The sequence below is a fragment of the Helicoverpa armigera genome, chromosome 4 (assembly GCF_030705265.1).
Source record: "Helicoverpa armigera isolate CAAS_96S chromosome 4, ASM3070526v1, whole genome shotgun sequence".
In the NCBI taxonomy this organism is placed as follows: Eukaryota; Metazoa; Arthropoda; class Insecta; order Lepidoptera; family Noctuidae; genus Helicoverpa; species Helicoverpa armigera.
The window spans coordinates 2,156,439-2,181,329 of record NC_087123.1 but is presented as its reverse complement, the minus strand read 5'-3'; the positions used below and the strand labels follow the sequence as shown (position 1 = coordinate 2,181,329).

Here is a 24,891-nt window from a genome sequence, read left to right as displayed (position 1 = left end):
AACAGAAACTCAACGCAGCATCCAGCAGACTAAAAAGATATACTAACTGTACATTAAGAAAGAAACAAAATGCTAGATTTAAAAATAATGAAAAACAATTCTATAGACATCTATCAACTGAAACACTACCTAACACAAGTAGAGGAACACAACAGATACAAACTCCCCCAGCCGATGAATTACACAGGTTTTGGTCAGGTATTTGGTCGGTGCCGGTACAGCACAATACTAGCGCCGACTGGTTAAATTCAGATAGTGAAATAGTTGACAATATTACACCCATGGAATTTGAGCATATCCCAGTGGACGTATTTATACGAGTACTTAACAAAACCCACAATTGGAAAGCTCCAGGGAGTGACCAAATTCACAACTATTGGTACAAAAAACTCACAAGAATACACCCTCTAATACACAACCACTTAAATCAATTCCTACACACGCCAAACTTAATGCCACGGTTTGTTACACAAGGCCTCACCTACATGATACCAAAAGACTCTAATGACTACGAAAATCCAACTAAATATCGACCAATCACATGTCTACAAACTTTTTACAAAATACTAACAGGATGCATAGCAGAACACTTACATGAACACATCACCAAAAACAATATACTAGCAGAAGAGCAGAAAGGATGCCGTAAATTTAGTCAGGGATGCAAAGAGCAACTCATAATAGATTCGGTTGCAATGAAAGCAGCCATAGCCAAAAAGAAAAATATTAACACCATGTACATAGACTATAGAAAAGCGTTCGACTCTGTACCACACACTTGGCTTATAGATGTTCTTAGACGTTACAAAATACACCCACAGATAATTCAATTTCTTCACAGTTCAATGCAACATTGGAATACAACTTTAAAAACAATAGGAGACTCTAACGCAGTGACACAGGAAATCCCAATACGCAGGGGAATTTTTCAAGGGGATGCGCTCAGCCCTTTATGGTTTTGCTTAGCTCTGAACCCATTATCTCATATGCTAAATAAATCTAAATTCGGTTACACCATAAATGCATCAGATAAACATACGATTCTCACACACTTAATGTACATGGACGACATCAAGCTATTTAGTGACACCACACAATCCTTGCATCAACTAGCAGACATCACACAATCTTTCTCCAATGACATCCACATGGAGTTCGGGATAGATAAGTGCAAAACCTTCTCTATTCAGGATGGTAAGATCACGCAATGCAGCTACACTTTAGATACAGGTGACATAATTGAACCTCTCGAACCTCATGCCTCGTATAAGTACTTAGGCTTCCAACAATCCCGTCAAATCAACCAGAAGGAAACTAAAGACAGTCTTAAAAAGAAATTTAAACACAGACTAAATATATTATTCCGATCGCAACTAAACTCCCGTAACACTTGTAAAGCAATCAACACCTATGCTATCCCTGTTCTTACATACTCCTTTGGTATAATTAGCTGGTCTCAGGGTGATCTACAGAGTCTACAACGTATGATCAACACGACTTTAACAGCACATCGAAAACACCATCCAAGAACTTGCGTGCAAAGGATGACACTTAAGAGGAGCGAAGGCGGGCGCGGAATAATAGATATAGTTAACTTACACAATAAGCAAATAACAAACCTCAGAAAATATTTCCATCACCATTTAGACCAATCCACACTTCACGAAGTAATAGCACTCACAGACAATCACCTAACACCACTCAATCTAGCGAATCGAAGTCAACAAAGAAATGAAAGGGTTATTGATGACAAGGAGAAGATTGACACATGGAAGCAGAAGTCTCTTCACGGGCGGCACTACCATGACCTGCAGCAACCTCATGTCGACAAAATAGCGTCGAACGCCTGGCTGCAGCGTGGTGAGCTATTCCCTGAGACGGAAGCCTTCATGATGGCAATCCAAGACCAAGTCATCGATACCCGAAACTACCAGAAACACATAATGCGCGTCCCTAATCTCCCCACAGACACATGTCGACATTGTCACTCTAGCTCCGAAACTATCCAACACATCACGTCTGCCTGCAGATCCCTCGCTCAAACTGACTACAAGCACCGACACGACCAGGTAGCATCCATAGTTCACCAACATTTAGCACACAAGTTTAATTTCATCAATAAAAAAGTAGCTTATTATAAATACAGGCCAAATAACATTCTAGAAAACAATAGTTACAGAATATACTGGGACAGAACCATAATCACAGACAAAACCATACATTTCAATAGACCCGATATTACCTTATTTGACAAAAATACCAAAACTGCTTTTCTCATTGATGTAGCCATCCCAAACAGCCACAACGTTCAGTCAACCATATCTGAGAAACTCACAAAATACCAGGATCTAGCCATTGAACTGAAACGTCAATGGCAAGCGCAAACAATCCATATCGTCCCGATAGTTATTTCATCAACGGGTATTATACCAAAAAGTTTAAAACGTAGCCTAGAAATCCTCCAGATCCCACAATTCATATCCCACATCCTCCAGAAAGCCGTCATACTAAATACTTGTCGAATCACCAGAAAATTCCTTACAACATCATCCGTATCATCCACCTATTCTATTTCTTAGTCCCCCAATCACGCTTGGCTAAGGCCCGTGTGATTGGAACTTATACCCCTTCCGAGGGAGACAAAAAAACATAAAAAAATAATAATAATAATAATAGCCCCGCAGGGCATCTGAGGCGGATGACGGGGAGTAGCGACCCCGCGGGGCTATATATCCGAGTGCTCCAGGGAGAGTATACTGTCCCCCATCTCCGGCTTGCCGGAGTGAAGCATGACGGGGGATAGGTCTCCCGCCTCTTGGCTTGCCTTCACCGGCCGGTCAGAGTGGAGTCGCTAGAGCAATGCTCGGAGGGTAGGTGCCTCGTGGTAAGTGGCGAGTGGGCCGGTGATGCTGGACCCACAGGGAGCGCGTGATCTGCGTTTAAAGTCCGCCGAGGTATCCTCACCCTTCTCAGCCGCTCATGTACCTGTTGCCCCCTTGTTGCGATTTAGCGACTGATTCCCGGGGGCCCAGTAAGTGAGTTGGCGAGTCTCCACCTGCCATTTTTACGTGTATTTATTACATTGTTATCGGCAGGTGCCATAGTTCCCGTAGTTTCCCCATTCCTAGTCCACTAGCATCCCATCACAATAGCCCAAGTAGTTTTTATCCATAGTTAGCAATAGTTTAGCACAGAACCGGGGATTGTCCTTGGGTACATTTCTATAGTGTATACAGGGATAATCGTCGGTTTTGTGTCACCATTTCATTAAAGTTGTCTCAAAAGGGCTGCAGCGTGTTGGCTTCGGCCCCACGTTCGCCTCCCAAAAATCCGGGACTCTGTAGTCCCGAGGTCTGGTAGAGACATACAAAATAATAATAATAAACATTTATTTCAGAATAAATTCCATGCTCAACCATGCGCAACTATGCTCATTAAAGACTGAAACACTTTTTTATCAAACCTCCTTAGAATAGCAAATCTCTTAACAAAAAAAAACAAATGACATAACCAGCCTGCATCACTTTCACATAACCCCATTCTTGAACCCAAAGGTGTTGAATGTAGCCGACAACACGGCAAAGCTTTCAACCCATCGGTCATGCGGGCCCTTCCGATGAAAAGTAGCCACTTAGCTCGTCAAACGCCAATCTACGTCGGGGACCGATATACTTGGTTGCACGAACGTATAGAGTAGGTTAATGTAGATGCGGTATGGTGAAGACGGGAATTGTGCCTACGAGGTAGTGGGTTTTTTGGGGTAGTATGATTTTAAATTGGTACTTTAGTTGTTGTTTATTATGAAGATATGCCAACGTGAATACCTCTTGCCTTTACGTACTGGCGGATTTTCCGCTCAGTTTTCCGCGCGACAATTTTAGAAAACAATTACGTGCCTATTGTAAAATTGGTAATTGCAGGATAATTTTGCGTGGTTACCTCTTAATAAACATAATATATTGTGTGCAGAGTAAGAGACATTAATTAATCTATCTGATCACAATCTTAATTATCCAATATCAATAAAGAAAATCGAACCTTTCAAATGATATATTTCACGTCATCTCCAAAAACAAGAAACAGTATTGTCACATCTGATACAACTACTCTATGACTAAACTATAACATAAGTAGTAATATCATAAGATATTAGACAGAATTAGTTGCAACTCAGTCTATTGGCCTTTAACGTTCGAGACGGAATTTAATTGAATAGACTTCTTGGAAAATCTTGAACATACTTTGTCGAGGTTCAAAATAGAGTTTATCTGAGTAATTTTATGTATGCTGTGAAGTTACCTCTCATAAAATATATAAATAAATCTACTAGTATATGTGTGTTGAATGAGGCATCGTAACTACGGAAACGACGAACCGATTGCATTACCTATATATTTCTTTTTAATCGGGATGGTTCTCACTTTCAATAAATTAATGAACTTTATTTAATCATTTTCAAAAGCTGATTAAAGTCAGAGTTAGGACTGTTTTTCGTTTATTCTTGGCAAACGTTTTTCGTTATTAAATCTTTATTTTATAATTTACCTAATAACAAAAGATGGAGCTACTTATCATTTTAGTACTAATAAATGGTGTGCAAAGCCTTTTCGACATTAGAGATGTGACGTCAGATGTTATGACGAGTCTACCCAAAGACTTTTCTATAGCTGTGAAGGATATAGCCGAAGGAATGCCTACTAAAGCCATAACTATTGTTAGAGGGAATTCTACGAATATCAGGTGAGATTTGAGAAAACGGTCGTGTTGTTGTTTAGACTACGAAAAAATGTCTGATGTGTATTTTCTAAGCTACGAGTATATTGTGTCTATTTTTTTGCTATTATTGAGTTAACTAAAGATGAAATTCCACTCGTAAATGTTTCTTCTGGACTACTCGCTTTAGCAAACAGTAACAAATTGTGCGCGAACATTTTCCGAAATGTCCGCGACATTGCAACCTTGGTGCGCGAACGATTATCGCTTAATCCTATATACTCTGTGTGAGAGGAGGCCTGTGCCCAGCAGTGAGACGCTGAAAAGGCAGATGATGATAAGTAGTAACTCGCGCTTACATATTCTTCGAACAAATGCACGCGTATTTACATTGAGACATTGCAGTACCCTTTTAAAATAGTATCAATTTATTGATGTTAAAAAGGCTTTACTGTTTACAGGTCACAAGACATATTCGAGTTGCTCTGCTTGTTAAGCCAACACAAAGTGCTCACTACAAACTTGGACATCGCTACAAAGGAAAACAAACAAAAGGTTTATATTTATTATATTTCGCAAAAGAAACAAAAAAATATTTCCAAGAGTGTTTTCATTTTATATATTTTCAATGAATTGTGAAATGATTGTCACTTTCTGTTAAATTATTTACTGATTTTCCTCTTCTTATTGTGGCGAGTTAGTTAAGTTGAACACGCCACATCAGAAACTATCCATCCAAAATATTTCAGTGTATTCAGATTCCATTTATAGACGAATCTTAATATTATAAGCAATTGAAATGTAACGAACAGTTTTATCCAAGCGCAAACAAGGGCGCGAGCGAAAAAGAATAGGTAGGTAGGTACCCTTGGTTTTTTAACAAAGAAGATTTTTTTCTACCAGGTATTAGGGCAAATTTTCAATCAATCATCTATCTAATAATAACATATAGGTAGATTTATTACACAAAATTGTACACAAACCCACTACGACTACTTTATAGATTAAATCAGAATAATATTTGAAACCTAACAACCCGTTTCCGAAACACCACGCCTGATAACGATTTTGTACTAAAATCTAACGTATATCTGTTTATTGTTGTTTTGTTACAGTATTACGAGTTTCTGGGAAAGGCTTTGGATGTGTCAGATCAAAGGACCAGTCTGATTCTGTGCGAACCTTATGAATGCGAGAATATTCTTTTTGAGGTATTTTTTTCTATTAAAATATATGTTGTGTTAGTACTTTTATTAGGGCTAAATCATAAATTAATATTCAAAAACTGTACAACAATGAAAAAATTGACGAATACATAACTACTCTTTTCTTAAAATCAGTTGAAAGTGTCGTGGGCAGAGTTACCAAAAAGTTTGTAAAGAACATAATTCAAACCTCATTTGTAATTGAAGTCAAGTCATTTGTTTTTTAGTGTTCAAATTTTGAATCGAGGCAGATCGAATTATTTTATTTAAATGTCAAGATCTAAAAAAGTTCTTAACATCGGTTCTTAATAAATTCTTTTGAATGTAAAATAGAATTCATGGACAATAATATTTTTCAAAACGCGTATCGTTTAATATTAGTAATTAAACGAACTAACGTTTCCTTACTTGGGATATTAGAAGAACGAGTGCTAACTTTCTCGGAAATTGACAAATAAAAACTTAATAGGCATATAAAATGAAGAAATAAAATCTACTTTTAAACAAAAATATTTAAAACAGTAATCCCTCATCCCGTTGTTCGACGATAACATCGGAACGTACTTAATATCAATTTCCGTGGATTTCATTAATTAAAAATATCTCGTTGACTGCATTAATAAATCACTTTTTGTCTCTCTATTTGAATTTATTAACGGTTCTGAACATTATTAAAAGCGTGCAACTGTATCTGTTTCAACATACAATTTTAATTTACAACACAAACATTATTTATTCTGAATATTAATTTATTCAGGATCCATTGAAATTGGGATATAAAAATCCCATGTATTGTAGAATTTAAATGACCATCGGTATTACCTAGAAAGTGACTGTATCAATTCCAGGTAATTTTTTTTTATCTTCCTAGCTATTCCCGCGCCTCCACCCGAGTCTCAAGAAACTACTACTGCATAAAAAGTAGCCTATCTCCCAGTAACAGTGAATGAATTTTTCGAATCTGTTCAGGAGTTTCGGGGCTATTCCAGTAAATGGTACCAAAACATACAAAATACGCTTTATTATATTAGTACGTATAGAAATATAGATGACTGAAAACTATAATCCATAGCACTGATGTTACCCGGGCTACCGATGAGGTCTGCGATCAATAGCAGGTAGATTAAAATGACGGCAATGCTACCTGTGATTCCAAGTTCCGCGGTACACCACAAACTACCGCGGTAGTTGCCAAATAGCAGAGATTGTCGGCAGAAGCACTACTATACTTTTGGAAATTATTTTTTTGGGAATATTGGATGTTGTTGGAAATTAAATATGAATCAATGATAAACATTTTACTACAAAAAAAAATATCGAATTCTAAAAACACAAAAAAAAAAATTATTTGCATTCCCACAATATTTTATATCCGATTATTTCACAACTAAGAATGTGATTTCTTCTATGCCGTTAAATAAGTAAATAAACACAAAAAAATCATCCACAAATAATTTTGCTAAAACGCGAATTAGTAAAGCAACGAGTTTCAGAATATGAATTGAAACCGCAGGGGCTATGTCCGTGGTTGTCGATGGCGCCCTACCTACTGATACCCGTGAGGTTGGCGGTGCACCATCAAGTTCGCCGCCAACCTCACAATTCTGAAAACACCTTCAATATTGGAATATTATTTAGTAGATAGACTTACTAGCGATAATCAAATTAATTGTGTTTCACGTTTGTTTTATTTTTGGCGAGCAGTGGATGGATGCGAGATGCCCAAAACCGTTTGGTTTGGGGGGGGAGGGGTTGTTTGTCAAATGTTACGCTTTTGCTTTTAAACCTATTCGGATATTTAGGATGGACATAGTAGTAGTAAGACACGAGTAAAAGCACGAGCACCTCGTGTAAGCTAGTAGGTGTAGACGATATATTTTTTTCCAGTTGACAGAAAACAACCTAATCCACAGCATGATACTATACTTCTTCTACTGGTCGTACGGGCCGGTCAGTGAAACCTTCCTAATGACCATGAAAGAAGCTATGAGGGTCGCTGTCATCACCAACCCGAGAGAGAGCGTGTAAGTTCTTCCTAATACTAGCTTCTGCCAGTGGTTTTACCCACTTCTCGAGGAAACTTTTTCTCGCACCCGGATTAAAAGAAGCCGGCATTACTTTTCTATATTAATGACAAGTTTTATCTGGACAAGTTTCATAAAAACATACATTTTAAGATAGTAGAAAGTTTAATACATAATATACATACATAACACCTACCTGCTGGTAAAATCAGATCTATCGGAATCTTACGCGCCAGATAAAAGGAATTTTGGAATTATTTACATGAAATCCTTTGAAATTATCACATCAGTAGAATAATAGTATACACTGTTAATTATGTGTGTGGAGTTTTGTTAGCTTCAAATGCTTCAATTATATTTTCCCTTGGCCCTAATATTTATTGCAGTATTGCATCATTCATTTAGTTGGAGCATGGATGCATCACATCTAAAATTAGCTAGTTTCCTATTTCATTGGCTTTACCAATGTGGTTGATCAAAACCAACACACAATGTTTAACTTGTACATTTTTATTAATTGCAAACACTGCCACAATTAACTATCAAGCCGATAAATCATTCAACGCCAAATAGAGTAAAAATAAATATACTCGTTATCAACGGAACAATAGGGTTGGCTAGACTTTATTGCTGTGGTCGACGGCGCAGCAAAGAGTTTGTCTAGCACTTCACTCAGATTTGACATTGACAGTTTTGACAGACGTAAAAACGCGGGAAATATTACACTTTCACTATACTGTATGTAACCCTTTGATTTTTGTTTTGTGAAGTTGAGATATCCCAGGGTTTTGCTTGCTTGTAATTATTGAAAAAGGATTCGAATTTTGAGTTGGTGGTGTTCACATGTGGTTTTCTTCTCAACGCAAATTTTGAGCTATATTTGTGCTTTTTTGGTGTTTTCTGTGGTGCCTGCTTAGTTTTGAGTGTGTTTTATATGTAGATTTGTGTTTCATTATTCATCATTTCATCATTTCATCTGTAAGTAGTCTTGTATTTTAATTAATTTTGTGCGACGTCGGCGTATGCCAATAAATAAACATGGCGGACAAACAGGGGCCGCCGGGACGCCCTCCCGACCCCTCATGTACTTCTGCAATTGAAACAGTAATGACCGTCCCATTGTCTAAATTTGAGGCAATGGAAGCGGAAACTTCAACTCATAAGAGAAAGCATCCTAGTCAGGACGAGGATGTTACTGATGTTAATAATGTTAATGCTACAAAACGCGACCGAGTCACCCCTCCATCATTGGTGTCACGTTCCAAGTATACCAACTTAGATAGGGAGCCATATCTGGTATATGTTTCCTTCACGGATTCAGACTCCACTTCTGGATCCACCCTTCACCCCATAAGATTTGGTCAATTAATGCAAAAATTAAACATTAAGAATATTAAATTAGGCGGGATCAAGAGAATTGGCAGAAATAAGATCTCGGTGGAGTTTGAAAGCCATGAGGATGCTAATATCTTTATTGAAAGCCCAGCTATTAAGCTCAAAGGTTTTGTTTCTACTATTCCCACCTTCAACATCACAAGGATGGGGGTAGTGAAGGGTGTACCAACTGATTGGTCAGAATTAGAGGTCATCGATAATCTTAAGTCCCCCCATGCTAAAATGTTGAAGGTGAGACGCTTAAATAGGAGGGTTGTCAATGAAGGTAAGTCGGAGTGGGTCCCTACATCAAGCGTGGTCGTCACATTTGATGGTCAGGTCCTCCCGGATCGCGTCTTTTGTTTTTATAATTCGCTCCCTGTGGAGACATATAACTACCCCACTGTTCAATGTTATGCATGCTGCAAATACGGGCACACTAGACCCAATTGCAGGTCTAAGCCACGATGCTTCCGTTGTGGTGGGGATCACCTTGGGGACGGTTGCTCTGTTGAGGATCCCAAATGTTTATATTGCTCTGGCTCTCATCCCGCTAATAGCAGACACTGCCCAGAGTTTATCCGTCAGAAAAATATCAAAGCGTCCATGGCCAAAGACAACATTTCCTACTCTGAAGCTGCCAGAATTCATGCCCCTTCCTTCCGTTCCTTTGCAGATGTTACGGCTTCAACCCCTATCACTCAGACTATTCATCAGATTCTCACACAGGAACCTCGTTCCCCACGTCCCCCTCCCCCTAATTGCATTTCTCACTCCCAACCCTCCACTTCATCATCCTACAAAAAAACTATTTTGACCCGCCCTAAACCTCACCCCTCGCTGCAGCCTGGCTATGACCGAAGGGCTCACCAGGACATTATTAATAGCTTCTCGTTCTCCCCTTCGCCTAATGGTTGTGCTCTTCTGGATTCTCCTCCTTCTGAAAAAGATCATGTACAGACCATACAATCTATTATACGTTTACTATCCTCTCTACTCGTTAACTTTCCTCTACCTGACCACGTTGCCACAAATTTAATAAGCTCCATTAAATCTCAGCACATTCCATCTTCTACAGTGGAATACCAGAAGTCTGATCCCAAAAAAAAATGAAATTGCTCATTTAATTAATCAGTACAAACCGGCATTGTTTGCAATTTCTGAAACATGGCTAAAGCCACATCTCGTGTTTAATATGGCTGGGTATAGCGTGCTTCGGGATGACCGTCTTGACGGTTATGGCGGAGCGGCTATACTGGTTAATAATGTTCTCCCATTTTCCCCCTTATCCCTTCCCCCACATGGAGATGAGATTAATGCCGTAGGTGTTAATATTGTCGGTGTTAATGTTATTTCTGTCTATATACCCTCTCCTGATTCCTCTTGTTTCCAGTATATACGTTCTATTTGCTCTTTATTTTATCCTGTAATTTTTCTAGGTGATTTCAACTGCCACCACTCTCTGTGGGGATCTGACCATTGTGATAGTGCGGGTAATGAATTAGTGAATCTGCTGGATGACTTGGGGTTATGTGTTATCAATGATGGATCTTTCACGCGCCTTCCTAGACCTGGACAATCGCTAAGTTGTTTAGATCTAACACTGTGTTCAGCCCGTTTGGCCGCTGATATGGTATGGAAAAGGCTTAACCTAACACATGGTAGTGACCACTATCCTATATGTACTACTCTCACCACTAGGTGCCTTCCGCAAAAGGAAAGCCCCCCTCTTTTAAAGTACAGGCTGTCTGATGCTAGGTGGGACCTGTACTCTCAGATCCTTGAGGACGCAATCCATACCTTGCCCCAGGTGTCTTTTGACAACCTTGACGTCTGTATTTCGCAACTTTCTGATGCCATTTCATCAGCCGCTGATGAGAGCATACCTCTTAAGAATTCGGCTTCTGGAAAAATATCATCCCCGCCTGGTGGGACCGCGAATGCACCAGCATCATCAAACTCCGCAATGAAGCTGAACAGAGCTATGCTCTCAACATGGCTATTGAAAACCTGGTGGAATATAACCGGATTGTTGCGAGATCCAGACGCCTACTTAAGAAAAAGAAATATGAAGGTTGGAAAAAATTCTGTTCTTCGCTTTCCCCCTCCACTCCTTCTTCCATGATTTGGCAAAACTTTAGAAGATTTAAACGTGGTTGTTCTGTTCAAAATTCTTCAACTATCCCCATTGACCTAGCAGATTCTTTTCTTTACAAGTTAGCCCCTTCGTCTGTCCCTTTTGTAACAGAATGCCCTTCTGCTCCCAGTAGTGAGGTCATGTCGGTAGACCCGTTGGAAGCCCCCTTTTCCATTTATGAACTCAATGCCGTGCTCCAGCATGTCAAGGACACTGCACCTGGTATCGACGGCCATCCATATTCTTTTATAAGAAGTTGGGTGCCTGCGGACGCCAATACTTGTTGGACATCATGAATACTTGCTTCACTCTGTCATATATCCCTGATAGCTGGAAAACACAGTTGATCATCCCCATATTGAAACCTGGGAAATCCCCGGATAGTCCAGATCACTTTCGTCCTATTGCCCTTTCTCCAGTCATAGGCAAAATTATGGAGCATCTTATTAAAAACCGATTGGAGTGGTTTGTGGAGAGCCGAGGTGTTTTATCTAAGTCGCAGTTTGGCTTCCGAAAGGGGGCAGGTACCATGGACAGTGTTAGCATCCTGACAACTGATACCCGGATAGCATTCAGTAGAGATGAATCGGTTTTAGCGGTCTTCCTAGACATAACAGCGGCATACGATAATGTCCTTCTTTCGGTTCTCAGGGAAAAACTACGGAAGCTGGGTGTTTCTGAACGGATGCTGCATTGTACATGTAACCTGCTCTCTGGTCGTAGGGTCAAGATTCGTATCCCTGGAGAAGATTCCGATTGTAGAACGGTCTGGCGTGGGCTTCCTCAGGGTCCGTTCTTAGTCCGCTACTTTATAATATTTACACCTCGGATCTTCATGATTCCCTCAACTTGGATTGTCAGATTCTTCAATATGCGGATGATCTGTGTTTGTACATCCCTACTTCATCTATTGAAAGAGCTAGTGAGTCCATGCAAATATCACTCAATTCCTTAAATCAGTGGTTAATTGACCATGGCCTTGTACTGTCTGCTCCAAAAAGCTCTGCGGTTGTCTTTTCACGTAAGCGTACTGTTCCTCATGTCAACCTTAAAATTGAAGAATCTCCCATTGAAGTTGTTAATAATGTGAAATTTCTTGGGGTTATATTGGACTCTAAATTGTCAGGGTGTTTCATCTCAACTACATTAGCCTTAAGTGCGAGAAGAAACTTAATATGCTTCGTGCGCTAGCAGGAGTCTGGTGGGGTGCTCACCCCTTCACCCTAAAATTGGTATATAATGCTACAATAAGAAGCTTGCTTGATTACGGCTCCTTCTTATTTGAACCCTGTAATAAAGTTGCTATTGCTAAGCTGGAGGCCATTCAGGCTAAATCTCTTAGAATCGTTTTAGGGTGCATGAGGTCCACCCCTAAAAACACCTTGCAAGTGGAGAGTGGCGACCCCCCTCTTCTCATCCGTAGACAGTATTTAGCCGACAAGTTTCTTTACAAGACTTATTTCCTCAGTGAGCACCTGCTTCTGCCTAGGCTGTCAACTCTTGAAGGCCTATGCAGGCAGAGTGATTACTGGAGACATAAAGCCCCTCCTCTTTTAGTTAATTCCTTTCGAAAATCCTTGAAATTAAGGATAATTCCTTAATCTCTCAGCAAGATAAACTTCCCTTGTATTCCTGCTCCTTTGGCACGTGTAACTTTGTGCCAAATGTCTCCTATATTGACATTAGGAAAGATACTGCAAACGCAAATGCCCATTTTCTCTGCACTATAAATGACAAGTGGCCTGATTATTATAAATTCTATACGGATGCTTCAAAATTAACCACTGATGGAAAGACTGGTGTTGCCGTATACAACTCTAACTCTCAGATATTTCTCCAATTTCAATGTCCTCCTGAGTCATCGGTGTTCACGGGAGAGTGCATTGGGATCCTCGAGGCATGTTTATTTATCTCCTCTCACCCTGCTATTAAAAAAGCAGTGGTTTTCACTGATTCCAAAAGTGCCCTGGATGCGATTGTTAAAAATTCGTTTAAGGACCATCTCCGTAGCCCAATTATCGTTGAAATTAAATCAGTATTGCTTTTGTGCTCTACAAAGGGCGTGGAGATTGTATTGGTATGGATTCCTAGTCATGTTGGTATTAGAGGTAATGAAATTGCGGATGTATCAGCCAAAGGTGCGATTAGTAGCAGCATGGCTGATAAAAAACACTACTCGGTGCAGATCTATGACCTGGCTCATAAAGCTAAATCAGACCTATTCCAGTCCTGGCAAACTGACTGGTCCGAGTCCAGTAAGATGAAAGGTGGTCTGTTTGCCTCTATTCAACCATCCATTCCTGCGAAGCCTTGGTTTTATAAACATAAAAAAGTATCCAAGACCGTTATTTCCGTTATCTGCAGAATACGTATTGGTCACTGTTGCTCCCCAGTTTTCTTAAACAAAATAAGAGTTCGGGACTCCTCACTCTGTGAATGTGGTCTAGATGAAGGCACGCTTGATCATATCTTTCTTAATTGCCCCCTGAATGATGCTTTCTCTTTTGATCGTGTCATTGCTAAACTAAAAATTCAATACCCGGTAAATGTTCGTCATCTTCTTTCATTCTTTCCTAACCCTCTAATGGTAAATGCTTTTGTTAGATTTATTTCTTCTAATAATGTTAAATTGTAACAGTGTTTATATCTTTCATAATGGTAATATGTAATGTGTATATAATTACTTGTGTACTAAGTTAATTTTAGCAAATTCATTAATTATAGTGTATGTATTTTGTTGCAGGCTCGATATCCTCCACCAGAAAAGTTGGAATTATTTTCTTACATTAATTTCTATATATTTTTCTTTTTCTGTTTCATATTTTCCCATGTGTCGTCACTAGCTACGCGAGTCTGGCAGAAATTGCCGTCAAATACGGCAGATAAAAAAAATGTAACCCTTTGCTATAATGAAAAGGAATTTTTGATTCTAGGGGTCTATATTATTAGATTAGATTTTTTCCTTAACAATCACTCATCTTGTCTAAGATCTGTTTGGTAAGGCTGGATATACAAATCAGCAGCACAAATCGTGATTATCGCACATTTCTTCTCCATTATTGATAAAATTAATCAACAACATTAAAACTCACAATCATCTTTTTCTAACTTCACAAGTCGGTACATCACATTAACGAAATTACCAAAAACATTTAACAAACTGTTAAAACTGGGGCCGTATATTAAAACTTGGGCACCCCTGCACTAGAATATAATGGAAATCATGATGAAGCAGTAATGAATGGATAATGAAATAATTGAATAAGTAGATACCTACCTACATTGTAATTGGGTTACCAGTACAAGCCGAGGTCTATGGAATGCGGAAAAAAATATGTTATTAAACTGTGAAGATTGTACATTTTGAGTTTTTGAAGAGATTATTGCTTTCTTAATTAGGCCCCTTTTTCCAGAACTTTTTCCTTTTTTATATAAATAGTGTAAACTGTAATAGCTACCTACCAATTCTTAGGCCTTTCTTAGGCTTCTTTAAATCTAGGGCCGTGCAATTTTCACCTCAATATGATTATTTTATTGAATACTACTTCAAAATAGATATAAAATTACTTCTAAATATTCGTAAAGCCTGTAGTTAGTCATGCTTTTTACTGGCTAAAGTTTTATACAAAGGATTTCGATGGAAAAGGAAGACGATTCTCAAGTCAAACCTTACAGTTACCATCCAATGATATTTCGTTGTACACAAACCGCTCTCCCAAAACTACTTTAAACACAGTTCACTACCATTTAATAGCATTTTCCAGGCTTTAATAACCCGGTAACACTCAATAACTCTCTCATTTAATGATGAACATCGCTTTCCGCTCCATTTGGAACGCTAACCGATTTCACACAGCATAGTGACGTCATAACTCTGTAAACAAATGCGTGTTTAAATATTTTGACATTTTGACGTTTATAATGCATATTTTGTTATTGTTTAGTGTTTTAGGTTTAAACAAATAGCGCTTGTTTTCGATTATATTGGCATAATGTGCTTGACAAGCGTGTAGCGATGGTCAGTGAGAATTTTAGCGTGCGTTGCATTTAATCGTGGAACGTTTGTTTTTTACCAGCTGTTTTCCCAAGGTTTTACCCGCATCCTAGGGGAATTTCTTCCAGTGCCCGAATATAATATAACCTTCACATGTTACTTGGGAAAAGTATAGCTTTCCAACAGTGAAACACTTATTCAAATTGGTTCAGTAGTTTCGGGCAACAAAACAAACAAGGTTACTTCTTTATTATATTAGCATAGAAGTAGAGATAGCCCCAAGGAAATGCTTTTTATATCCAAACTGTTTGAGCTAGGCTGTTCATACTGATATTTCTAGTACGTTTAATAAGTCTATCTATATTCTAGATCATCCGTTTTTCTAAGAACCAAGTGACCACGCCGATAAGCTCCTGCTAGCTATAGGTATTAGAGTGAGTCGTTAAAGAGAGTGAGCAGTCCACACAATACATACTGTCTGGCAGCACGTCAACCATATGAACGTCTCGAACAATATTTCTAGTACATTCTTGTACACAAGTTTTATTCATCTTTATATAGAAAAAGTCTGGACTGGAAGCCGACCCCAACATAGAAGTAGTTGGGAAAAAGCTCGGAGAATAATGATTTATCAAAGGATTAACGGAAACCATCTTTATATTGAGAAAGTCGTTAAATTTTGTTTGGTTTAAAAAAGCATTATAACTATAGGATACTCTTACAGGCCTATTGCCACAAACTGTAGAAAAATTCTTCCGGCTATGATACTTTACACAAAATATTCTAGACAGGCCGTAAGCTGAAACTTTCATGATAAAAATATTTTCATTTTCGCGTTTTTCTTAGCTCTTGTTCTGCTACGTAATTAATGAAACACACCATGCACATTGTATTAATGTAACGCAGCATATCTCGTCTTTATGAAAAAATGACCACTACAACGTCATTAAACTCTTAACTGCCCAAACCCTTCTGCGTCCACCAGTACGCGACATCGTCTGATTGCCCACCACTCCGCCTAGGGGTATTTCTAAAAATTACATTTCTCCCCACTGAAGTTCAATAGCTCCAACGAATACAAAGTCCCGAACAATCACGAAGCTTGTAATTCAATTGGGATGTTCCCCGATTGAGACTTGGCCAACGTTATTTTATAAACGCCAAAGAAAACATTGAGGGACTTATTATTTATTAGCTTACCACAATAAAGCTGTCATTCTTACTTTTATAAGAAGGTTTTACGTGGAAATATTGTTCAATAAGGTTCGTGCTTAATTTACTTGTCTTCTGTAATTACATTAGGATTTTCTTGAATTAGTGTCAATACAGTTTGGTTTGTTTAATTTGTTTTTTATTTTTGAGAAAGAAAAAGCAATGTTCTTTAGTCCTAAATGGTGTTTGTTATCAAATTATGAATAAGCCAAAATGATTGATGTAATAACAAATATTGGATGTTAATTTTGGATAAAATTATTGTTTCACCTCTACCTGACTTTTCGAGTAGGCGCAAATAATTTAATTTGTTTAAAATTAGAAACTCCTACGCACCATACCTATTGAGACAGTTTACATAACATTCCTTATTAAAAAAAATAAAAAGCCACCTGTCACAAGCTGAAATACTTGAAGATCATATTTTATCATCATCATCATCATTTTATCCAATTGCCGTTAACTGTAATTTTTTATTTTGTTTTAAAAAGAGTGTCCATGGAGTTTCTTGCGGGTTCTTTTCCATGAGACCAACTCTTTGGATCCGTGCAACTAGTTTGACGTTTCGAAAGAGCTTTTATAGGCGTATATGAAATAAACAAATTGACTTGACTGACTGCTGAGCGAACAATTTTTAAAGGTACCCCTATTTTCCTCAAGGTTCCGCATCTACTACAACCAGGGCACCCCAGACCGTCTGAACCACTTGACCCTGGTGAACTGGTGGGCGGGAACCCTGTACAAGTCTCCTGTCCTGCCACCCACGGACAAGGTCTACCATAACTTCAGAGGAAGGGTCTTTGAAGTTCCTGTGTTGCATGTACGTTGAGGTTATTTATTAGGCGCATTTTTTATGAGTATTGAAAATAATAATTTAAATAATGCACGCAGAACTGCAGTAGAGCATTTTTACAATCGGATTAAATTCGGCAAGTATCTTTACGTATAAAAAGTAACAAGATTCATAAGAATTCCTTCAGCCATTTGCATGTATGAAAAAACAAAAGCTAGTTAAAGTAATTTAGAGAAATAAAAGTACATATCTATTAAGTCCACCAAAAGTTTAACAGTACTTTGTTAGATCATTAATCAAGAACCGGGATATCATCAAACCAATTTGCAAACGTTACGCAAACAAACTAGTGAATTTATCTGTTAATATAATTTAATTTACCCCCGCAGGCACCTCCATGGCATTTCGTGAAATACAACAATGATAACACCATCACAGTTACCGGGGGTCGCGATGACAAACTCCTAGCTCTCATGTCCAAGAAACTCAACTTCAAGTAAGCCAACAAATTATGACGTCACACGCCTTCACAAAATGTCTTCACCCCCAACAAAAACAAATTAAAATCGCAAAGCTATTTACGTCACTAATTAAATACTTACACGAGTTCACCTTTAATACTTTTCCTTTTCTAATTAAAACTGATCATGGGCAATTTAAGTTTTGTTCTCATCAAGCGATTATAAACTCTACGCCTCAAAGTTTAAGGTTGAATTTTCTTCAGGTATAGATACTACGACCCACCAGACAGAAGCCAAGGGTCGAGTATTTCAAGTAACGGAACTTTCAAGGGCACTCTGGGCCTGATCTGGAAGCGGGTAAGTTTTCTTACAATAAGTACTAGGAAAATAATTTCTTAAGGAAAAGGAAAATACTTGGTAACAATACAGCAAACATTGCTTATTGTGTCTTTATTTTCGATTATAACTTTATGAAAGAAGGGTCTTTTTGCGGTTCCTTAAAGATTATAGTATTTTTTCGTTACCGTGATTAATATTAGGCTACTCAAATAACGAAACCTTTTTGGCTTTTGTCACACATAACATAATTAAAGTAGCTTCACAATATATTGTCCCTTATATATAAGGCCTTCTATATTGGCCCTTAAATATATGGGCCATGTTCAGAACAATGCTCAAGCTTTGTTCTTCGCTATTGCTGTTGAATCTGTTTGTGCCATCATTATAATACAGGCAATGTATATAATATGGTATGTATGTACCAAGCTAACCCACAAGTAAAATCCGCAGAAAGCAGATTTCTTCCTGGGCGATGTAACAATGACATGGGAAAGACTACAAGCAGTGGAATTCTCGTTTATGACCCTAGCGGACTCTGGAGCTTTCCTCACTCACGCTCCAGCGAAATTGAGCGAGACTCTGGCAATCATCAGACCTTTTCAGTGGGAGGTAAGATTTGTGATATTTTCATTGTATATATGTTGCATTGCAGATATGTTTTTTCTGATAGTCATATTGTCAGTAAATTGTCAAACATTTTTTTTAATCACTCAACTTTTGACTATTTTAGTGGTCATGAGAGAAGTCAAAATATATTGATTTCTGACACTTACGCGAATATTAGACATTTAAATAAAACTACTTTTACGGATTTTATCGCGGTTATATTATATTATTTAATCCCGACGTTTCGGATCCTTTACAGCATCCATGGTCACGGGCAGACTAAGGTGTTGGTCGTCTTGATATATTAGTTACAAACAGCTACCCTACATTTTGTTAATTATTATTGATCCGATTCACAAAACAGCTGGTATCCTTTCGAGCATTGATTGGATGTTTTTAATAATTTCTATGATCATTCAAGCAGGTGGTTTGACAAATATAAATTTGGATGTTTTTAATTTCAATACTCGCGGCGGTTGGAATCGGAATCGCAAGTTTTTGGTTTGCCAAATCTGATGTAATGCTGGGCCTTGTCAGGTGTGTTCACATTGACTTCTGGCGGCGGTGTTTGACTCGCGATGTGTTCTTTACGCCCCTCTCTGCTGATTTAGTTTGGCCTATGGAGAGTTGTCCAGTACAACATGTTGAGCCAGCACACCAGCATGAAGATGACAATGTGGACACATGTGGGTATTTGTTTTTCAGTGATTCGGATAATCAAACGCTAAAGGTTCCCGACTGTGAAACCCCAAAATTCAATTCACTATGGAGTCAGAGGCAAACAACTCCTTGCTTCAGATGTTTTGCTATCCGTAACCCCAATAACACCTTGAGTCACACTTGTATCGGAAGAAACCCATACAGACAACCTTCATGGTGAGTCCCACCACCACCCAACACAGTTATCTACCGTTGGTAAATCATTGTTTCAGAGAGCACGTGGGATCTGCGATGAACAACACCTGTGCTGAGCTTCAACATGTTAAGCAAGTACTGCACGACAACAAGCTCCGAGTACCGCGCCCTCGTCGCAGAACCCGCGTGAAACCAGCCACAGTTGAGCGTCTACCTGCTGTTCTTCCATACATAAGAGGAGTCACAGACAAGATTGCTACATCTTGAAGCGAGCTTCAATCAAAACCTACTTCGCCGCTGAAGAAGATTAGTCAATTACCACCTGTCAAGTGTCACATACCTCTACAAGATGCGGTGTATACAAGCTTGAATGTGATTGTGGTCTCTCTACATAGGCCAAACTAAAAGAAGCATAGGGACCCGCGTAAAGAACACATCGCCGATGTCAAACACCGCCGTTCCAGACAGTCAGCAGTTTGTGAACACACACTAGACAAGGCCCAGCATTACATCAGATTTGATAAACCACAAGTCCTGCAAAAGAAAACCGATTCCTACCTAGGATGATTCGCGAGGCTATTGAAATTAAAAAACATCCAAATTTCAATAGAGAAGATGGCTGGGTCATACCACCTGCTTGGAATCCCATCATAGAAACTATTAAATCAAAATCCAAGCCTACAACTGCTCGACCTAAGGATACAGTTAGCTCGTTTTGCGTGAATCGGATTGTCAATAATAATTAACAAAATGTAGGGTAGCTGTTTGTAACTAATATATCAAGACGACCAACACCTTAGTCTGCCCGTGACCATGGATGCTGTAAAGGATCCGAAACGTCGGGATTAAATAATATAATATAACCGCGATAAAATCCGTAAAAGTAGTTTTATTTAAAAGTCAAAATATTCATATTAATAGCTTCAAGTTCCCAACTTCTTCAGCTTGCTTCTTAAAATGAAATGCTTGTTTAACTTCTGCCTAATATTCGTTCTGTAAGTTTTTTTTGATTGACAGGTATGGCCTCTAGTTTTCGCAACACTACTAGTGACTGGTCCAGCGCTCTGGATTGTGATAGCTGCCCCGTCGCTATGGCAACGACGTGAATGTGACCAGCTCGGACTCTTTAGCAGTTGCTGTTGGTTCACCACTACACTGTTCTTGAGACAATGTGAGGATTTTTTGTAAACATTGTACATTAAGGTCCCTTGTATCTCGGAGAGCATGGAAATTTATTCATGGAACTAATGTTGAATTATTTTGTGTAAATAACCCGAAATAAACGAATCAAATCTTGATACGCTTGCTAATACGACATAGTATGAGGAATTTTAGATAATAGCTTTTTTAACTTGAAGAAAGGTAAAAAAATATTTATTTCAAACTAGATGTTAGAATTGCCTTATGCACCGCAATTACATAATACCTCTTTATCAGAATTTGAGGCACAATATCTTCATCTCTCTCCTCTCAATATCATACTCTAAAACATTTTTACAGCATCCAGCAAAGAACCTTCCAGTACCCACAAGGCTCGACTCGTCTCAGTCCTGATCTCTCTCGGAGCGACCTACGTCATCGGCGACATGTACTCAGCTAACCTCACCAGCCTGATAGCCAAGCCTTCGAGGGAACGACCTATTGGAACCTTGCAGGCGCTTGAGGAAGCAATGAGGGATTATGGATATGAGCTCGTGGTGGAAAGCCATAGCTCGTCTTTGGCTATTTTGGAGGTAAGTACTTAAAGAGAGTTAGAAGATATTACTGTGTTTGTTCTTGTTTAATGCTTTTTTGGAAAATAATTGAGCAATAGATAGAACTATGTCCAAGTGCCCAGGAAGAAAACGCTATTGTGTATAATCAAGACATAGGTAAATTCTAATATAATGAAGATTTTTTCTACCACGAATAACTAGAGAAACGATTGTTTCGAACTTCGACGCCTAATAAGGCAGTTCTTTGATTCGTAGTTTTTTAAAGGTTGTATGTGCGTGTCTTTAGTATAGAGAGTAAATTTATTTCGTAAGACAGTAAAAGAATTTTATTTTTTCACATTTTACTTTTAATGTTTTTCAGAATTCTCTTTTTAGCGTGCACATTTAAAGTTCTGCTAAGCGTATCAATATTTTTATTTAGAGTTAAGCTTTTTACGCTACATAACATGGCAATAAATCCGATCTAGGTGAATAATCCTGGATTAAGCTTCACTGAAATCTGTTAAAAATGAACAAAATGATGTTTTTTTTTTATTTTTCGAAGTAAAAACAATTTCTGTTTTCATTTACACGTACCCAAAAGTATTTTTATGAACGCATAGTAAAAGCAATCCATTACATACTGATAAAAACATTCCTAGTAAAAATTTACAGCACTGAATTTATAAGTATAAATAAAGTATACGTTGAATACGATCATCTCAAGAACCACTGGTCCGATTTATCGAGTGAAGTTATAAGGCAACTTGTATGTTACACGACTCCCTCCAATCTTTTCAATTTGGAATAAACTTGTATGCCTAATGCCTACTCCCTTCACAAATGTACACAAAATTCATCGTATAGGCCAATTTCTTTATTGCGTTCCTTCAGAACGGCACGGGAGTGTACGGTCGGCTGGCCAACCTGATGCGTCGACAGCGAGTGCAGCGCGTGCGCAATGTTGAAGTGGGAGTGAGACTCGTGCTGTCTCACAAACGAGTCGCGGTGTTAGGGGGAAGGGAGACGCTGTATTATGATACTGAGAGATTCGGTATGTAAAATATAGATTTGATTTTATGTATAGTTGGTAAAAAAACTGAGAACAAAATTCGATTTCACACATTCAACGATAGCGAGCACGGTGTGTGGGCTACGCCTCGCCCCAAATAACTTTGCATTTCTGAAGTCTGCTATTTGACGCCTCATGTTGTGTAGTAGGCACAAACTTTTTATTTTATAAATTGTTTGACTATTAGGAAGACAGAGGGCCAGCTTCGCAAAAGAAAATCAAGTAAGATGATGTAACATTAATAGAATAGTCGACATTAATATCAAGTTATTTTCGTTGCAGGATCTCATAACTTTCATTTAAGTGAAAAGCTGTATACTAGATACTCAGCCATCGCTCTTCAAATTGGCTGTCCCTATTTGGAGACCTTTAACAACGTGTAAGTACCCATCCATACCTACGTTGCCCATGAAAACGTCATCTACATATATTAAATAACATTTTAGCCTAATGACCCTGTTCGAAGCTGGTATCATAGCGAAGATGACAACAGACGAGTATAAGAATCTTCCAGAACAAGCTAGAAGATCGGACCCGGTCACCGAGAGTGATAAACAGGGCAATGAGCTGATGGGAGATTCTACGACTGCTTCACAAGCGGTATGACAGTTAACTAATTTACTTATCCACTCATTTATCTACGATATTAAAAAGGCTTTAGCTATTTAACATAAGTCCAGTGTTAAACATACGTACTTAGAGGTATCCTGACATGTGTTACCTTTTGTGTTAGGTTGGAATAATAAATGAATTCATTATTTTCTGATCCATCATCAAAAATCATCGAATTACTCATGACTTGTGGGTGCAGTAGTAGGGAGTGTCAGATTTTTACTGACTTTAACCCGTCTTCGTTACTATTAAAACTAGCTATGAAAAACTTTGCTACATTTAAATACACTACATTTACATTTAAAAATATACAAGCAAAACAATCGATGCCTATTTATAACTCAGCTTACGAAATAGCTCCCAATTTTATTATTGCTTTACAAGAAAATAATTTTCGTTCCAAATATTAATTTAGATATGACATTGATCTTCAAATAAGCTCTCTGGAGGTTATAAACAATAAGTTTCAGATTGTAGTTGATTTATTATTGGAGTCAGCTTAAGCGCACACCGCAGACTAAATAGTCGGCCGCCTGTGCCGGTGGTTGTATCAAAATATTTTTTTTATAAAATCGTGAATTAAATCAAAGTTTTCAGTCGGTCTCATACCGGACAAATACCTGATTTCATAGTGTCATTCATCTTCATAGTGATTAATCCTCCATTTATTGTCTATTATTTTTTTATATCTTTGGTATTTATCGTATACTTATCAATTAAACATAATCTACATGTATGTACACCCTAAACTGTTCGTTTTCAATGTATTCTTTAGACAAACTCCATACAAAGATTGACTGGAAGAAATCCCTGTTTAGCGATAAGACCGCCAATAAAATTGTACTTTGTGTTTTGTGATTTCCTGTGTTGTTAATTATCTTGGTGTATAATAAAAAATAGTCTATCTATCTATGAGCGCAATTCAACTATCGGCCGACTAAAAGTGTGTAATGTGCGCGTACTCTTACTGTTGGCAGCCACAATCGGAATCCGCTAAGGGTCTGCAACCTGTCTCTTTGAGGATGTTGAGGGGGGCCTTCTGTCTGCTGGGGATCGGACATCTGTTGGCAGGTAGGATTGACATGATTTAGTTTAATGCACTGTTATGGTTTAAGCTGTTTAGGGATTGGAGATACTTTACATAATCAGAAGTTTAAAGTTTGTAATTTTTGAAAAAATGTCTAAGTGGATTTTTCAAATTAGGTTATCTAATTTGCTCTTGGTTGATTATTTATACGTATAATGGTAGGTATGACTGCTACTTCTGAATTCCTAGATTCGATGGCTGGACAGGCCATAGGATTTGTAAGCAAAACTTTGCAACCAACCAAAGTTTGGATTAAAATTAAGTCTAATAGATAGCAATGGTATCTCCCATTTAACTGTTTATTGCAATAAAACCACCCAATATTTAAAACCTCAAATCCCCCTTACATTTAAGAGTACCATGGGGGCCAACCGACCGCGTGTACAGGTGTCGCGCTATTATTGAAAAAATTGCCTCGACTTATATATTTTATCCATATTTTCCAGCTATATCCCTAGCCGTGGAGATCCAGCTCCACCGCCGATCTAAGCGCCGTCACGAGCCACCTCCAAGCGAGCACAGGAAGACACAGAAACTACTCGTGCTTGGCAAGTCCGTGATGCTGTTCAAACGAGGGTACAAGAGGGTTTGTGCTACTGTGTATACGGGCATCGATAAGGCGTTGGGACCTGAGGTTAAAGATTAAGCACTGTCGGTGTTCTAATATATACTCGGTTTTAGAGAAAATATCAACTAAAATCAAGTGTTTTGAA

The 24,891-nt window shown here is 38.3% G+C and overlaps 1 protein-coding gene across 1 annotated transcript; it reads left to right on the top strand.

The window, feature by feature from the left end:
* Positions 1-4,558: 4,558 nt before the first annotated feature.
* Ir40a (Ionotropic receptor 40a) lies at positions 4,559-24,824 on the top strand. The gene is made up of 15 exons (XM_064034293.1): positions 4,559-4,740; positions 5,175-5,268; positions 5,829-5,924; positions 7,806-7,942; positions 17,320-17,479; positions 17,842-17,948; positions 18,177-18,270; positions 18,703-18,861; positions 20,731-20,884; positions 21,214-21,446; positions 22,302-22,461; positions 22,762-22,858; positions 22,926-23,079; positions 24,069-24,162; positions 24,625-24,824. The coding sequence occupies exons 1-15, from the start codon at positions 4,559-4,561 to the stop codon at positions 24,822-24,824; spliced, it is 2,121 nt and encodes a 706-aa protein (XP_063890363.1).
* The last annotated feature ends 67 nt before the right edge of the window (positions 24,825-24,891 follow it).

What these genes read in the sequence shown, in the direction of transcription:
- Ir40a (XM_064034293.1), top strand. Translation starts at nt 4,559, where the DNA reads ATGGAGCTACTTATCATTTTAGTACTAATAAATGGTGTGCAAAGCCTT. An exon ending in TGGGCCTGATCTGGAAGCGG is followed by an intron (nt 18,271 to 18,702) that starts GTAAGTTTTCTT and finishes TAAAATCCGCAG; the next exon opens with AAAGCAGATTTCTTCCTGGG. An exon ending in TTGGAGACCTTTAACAACGT is followed by an intron (nt 22,859 to 22,925) that starts GTAAGTACCCAT and finishes ATAACATTTTAG; the next exon opens with CCTAATGACCCTGTTCGAAG.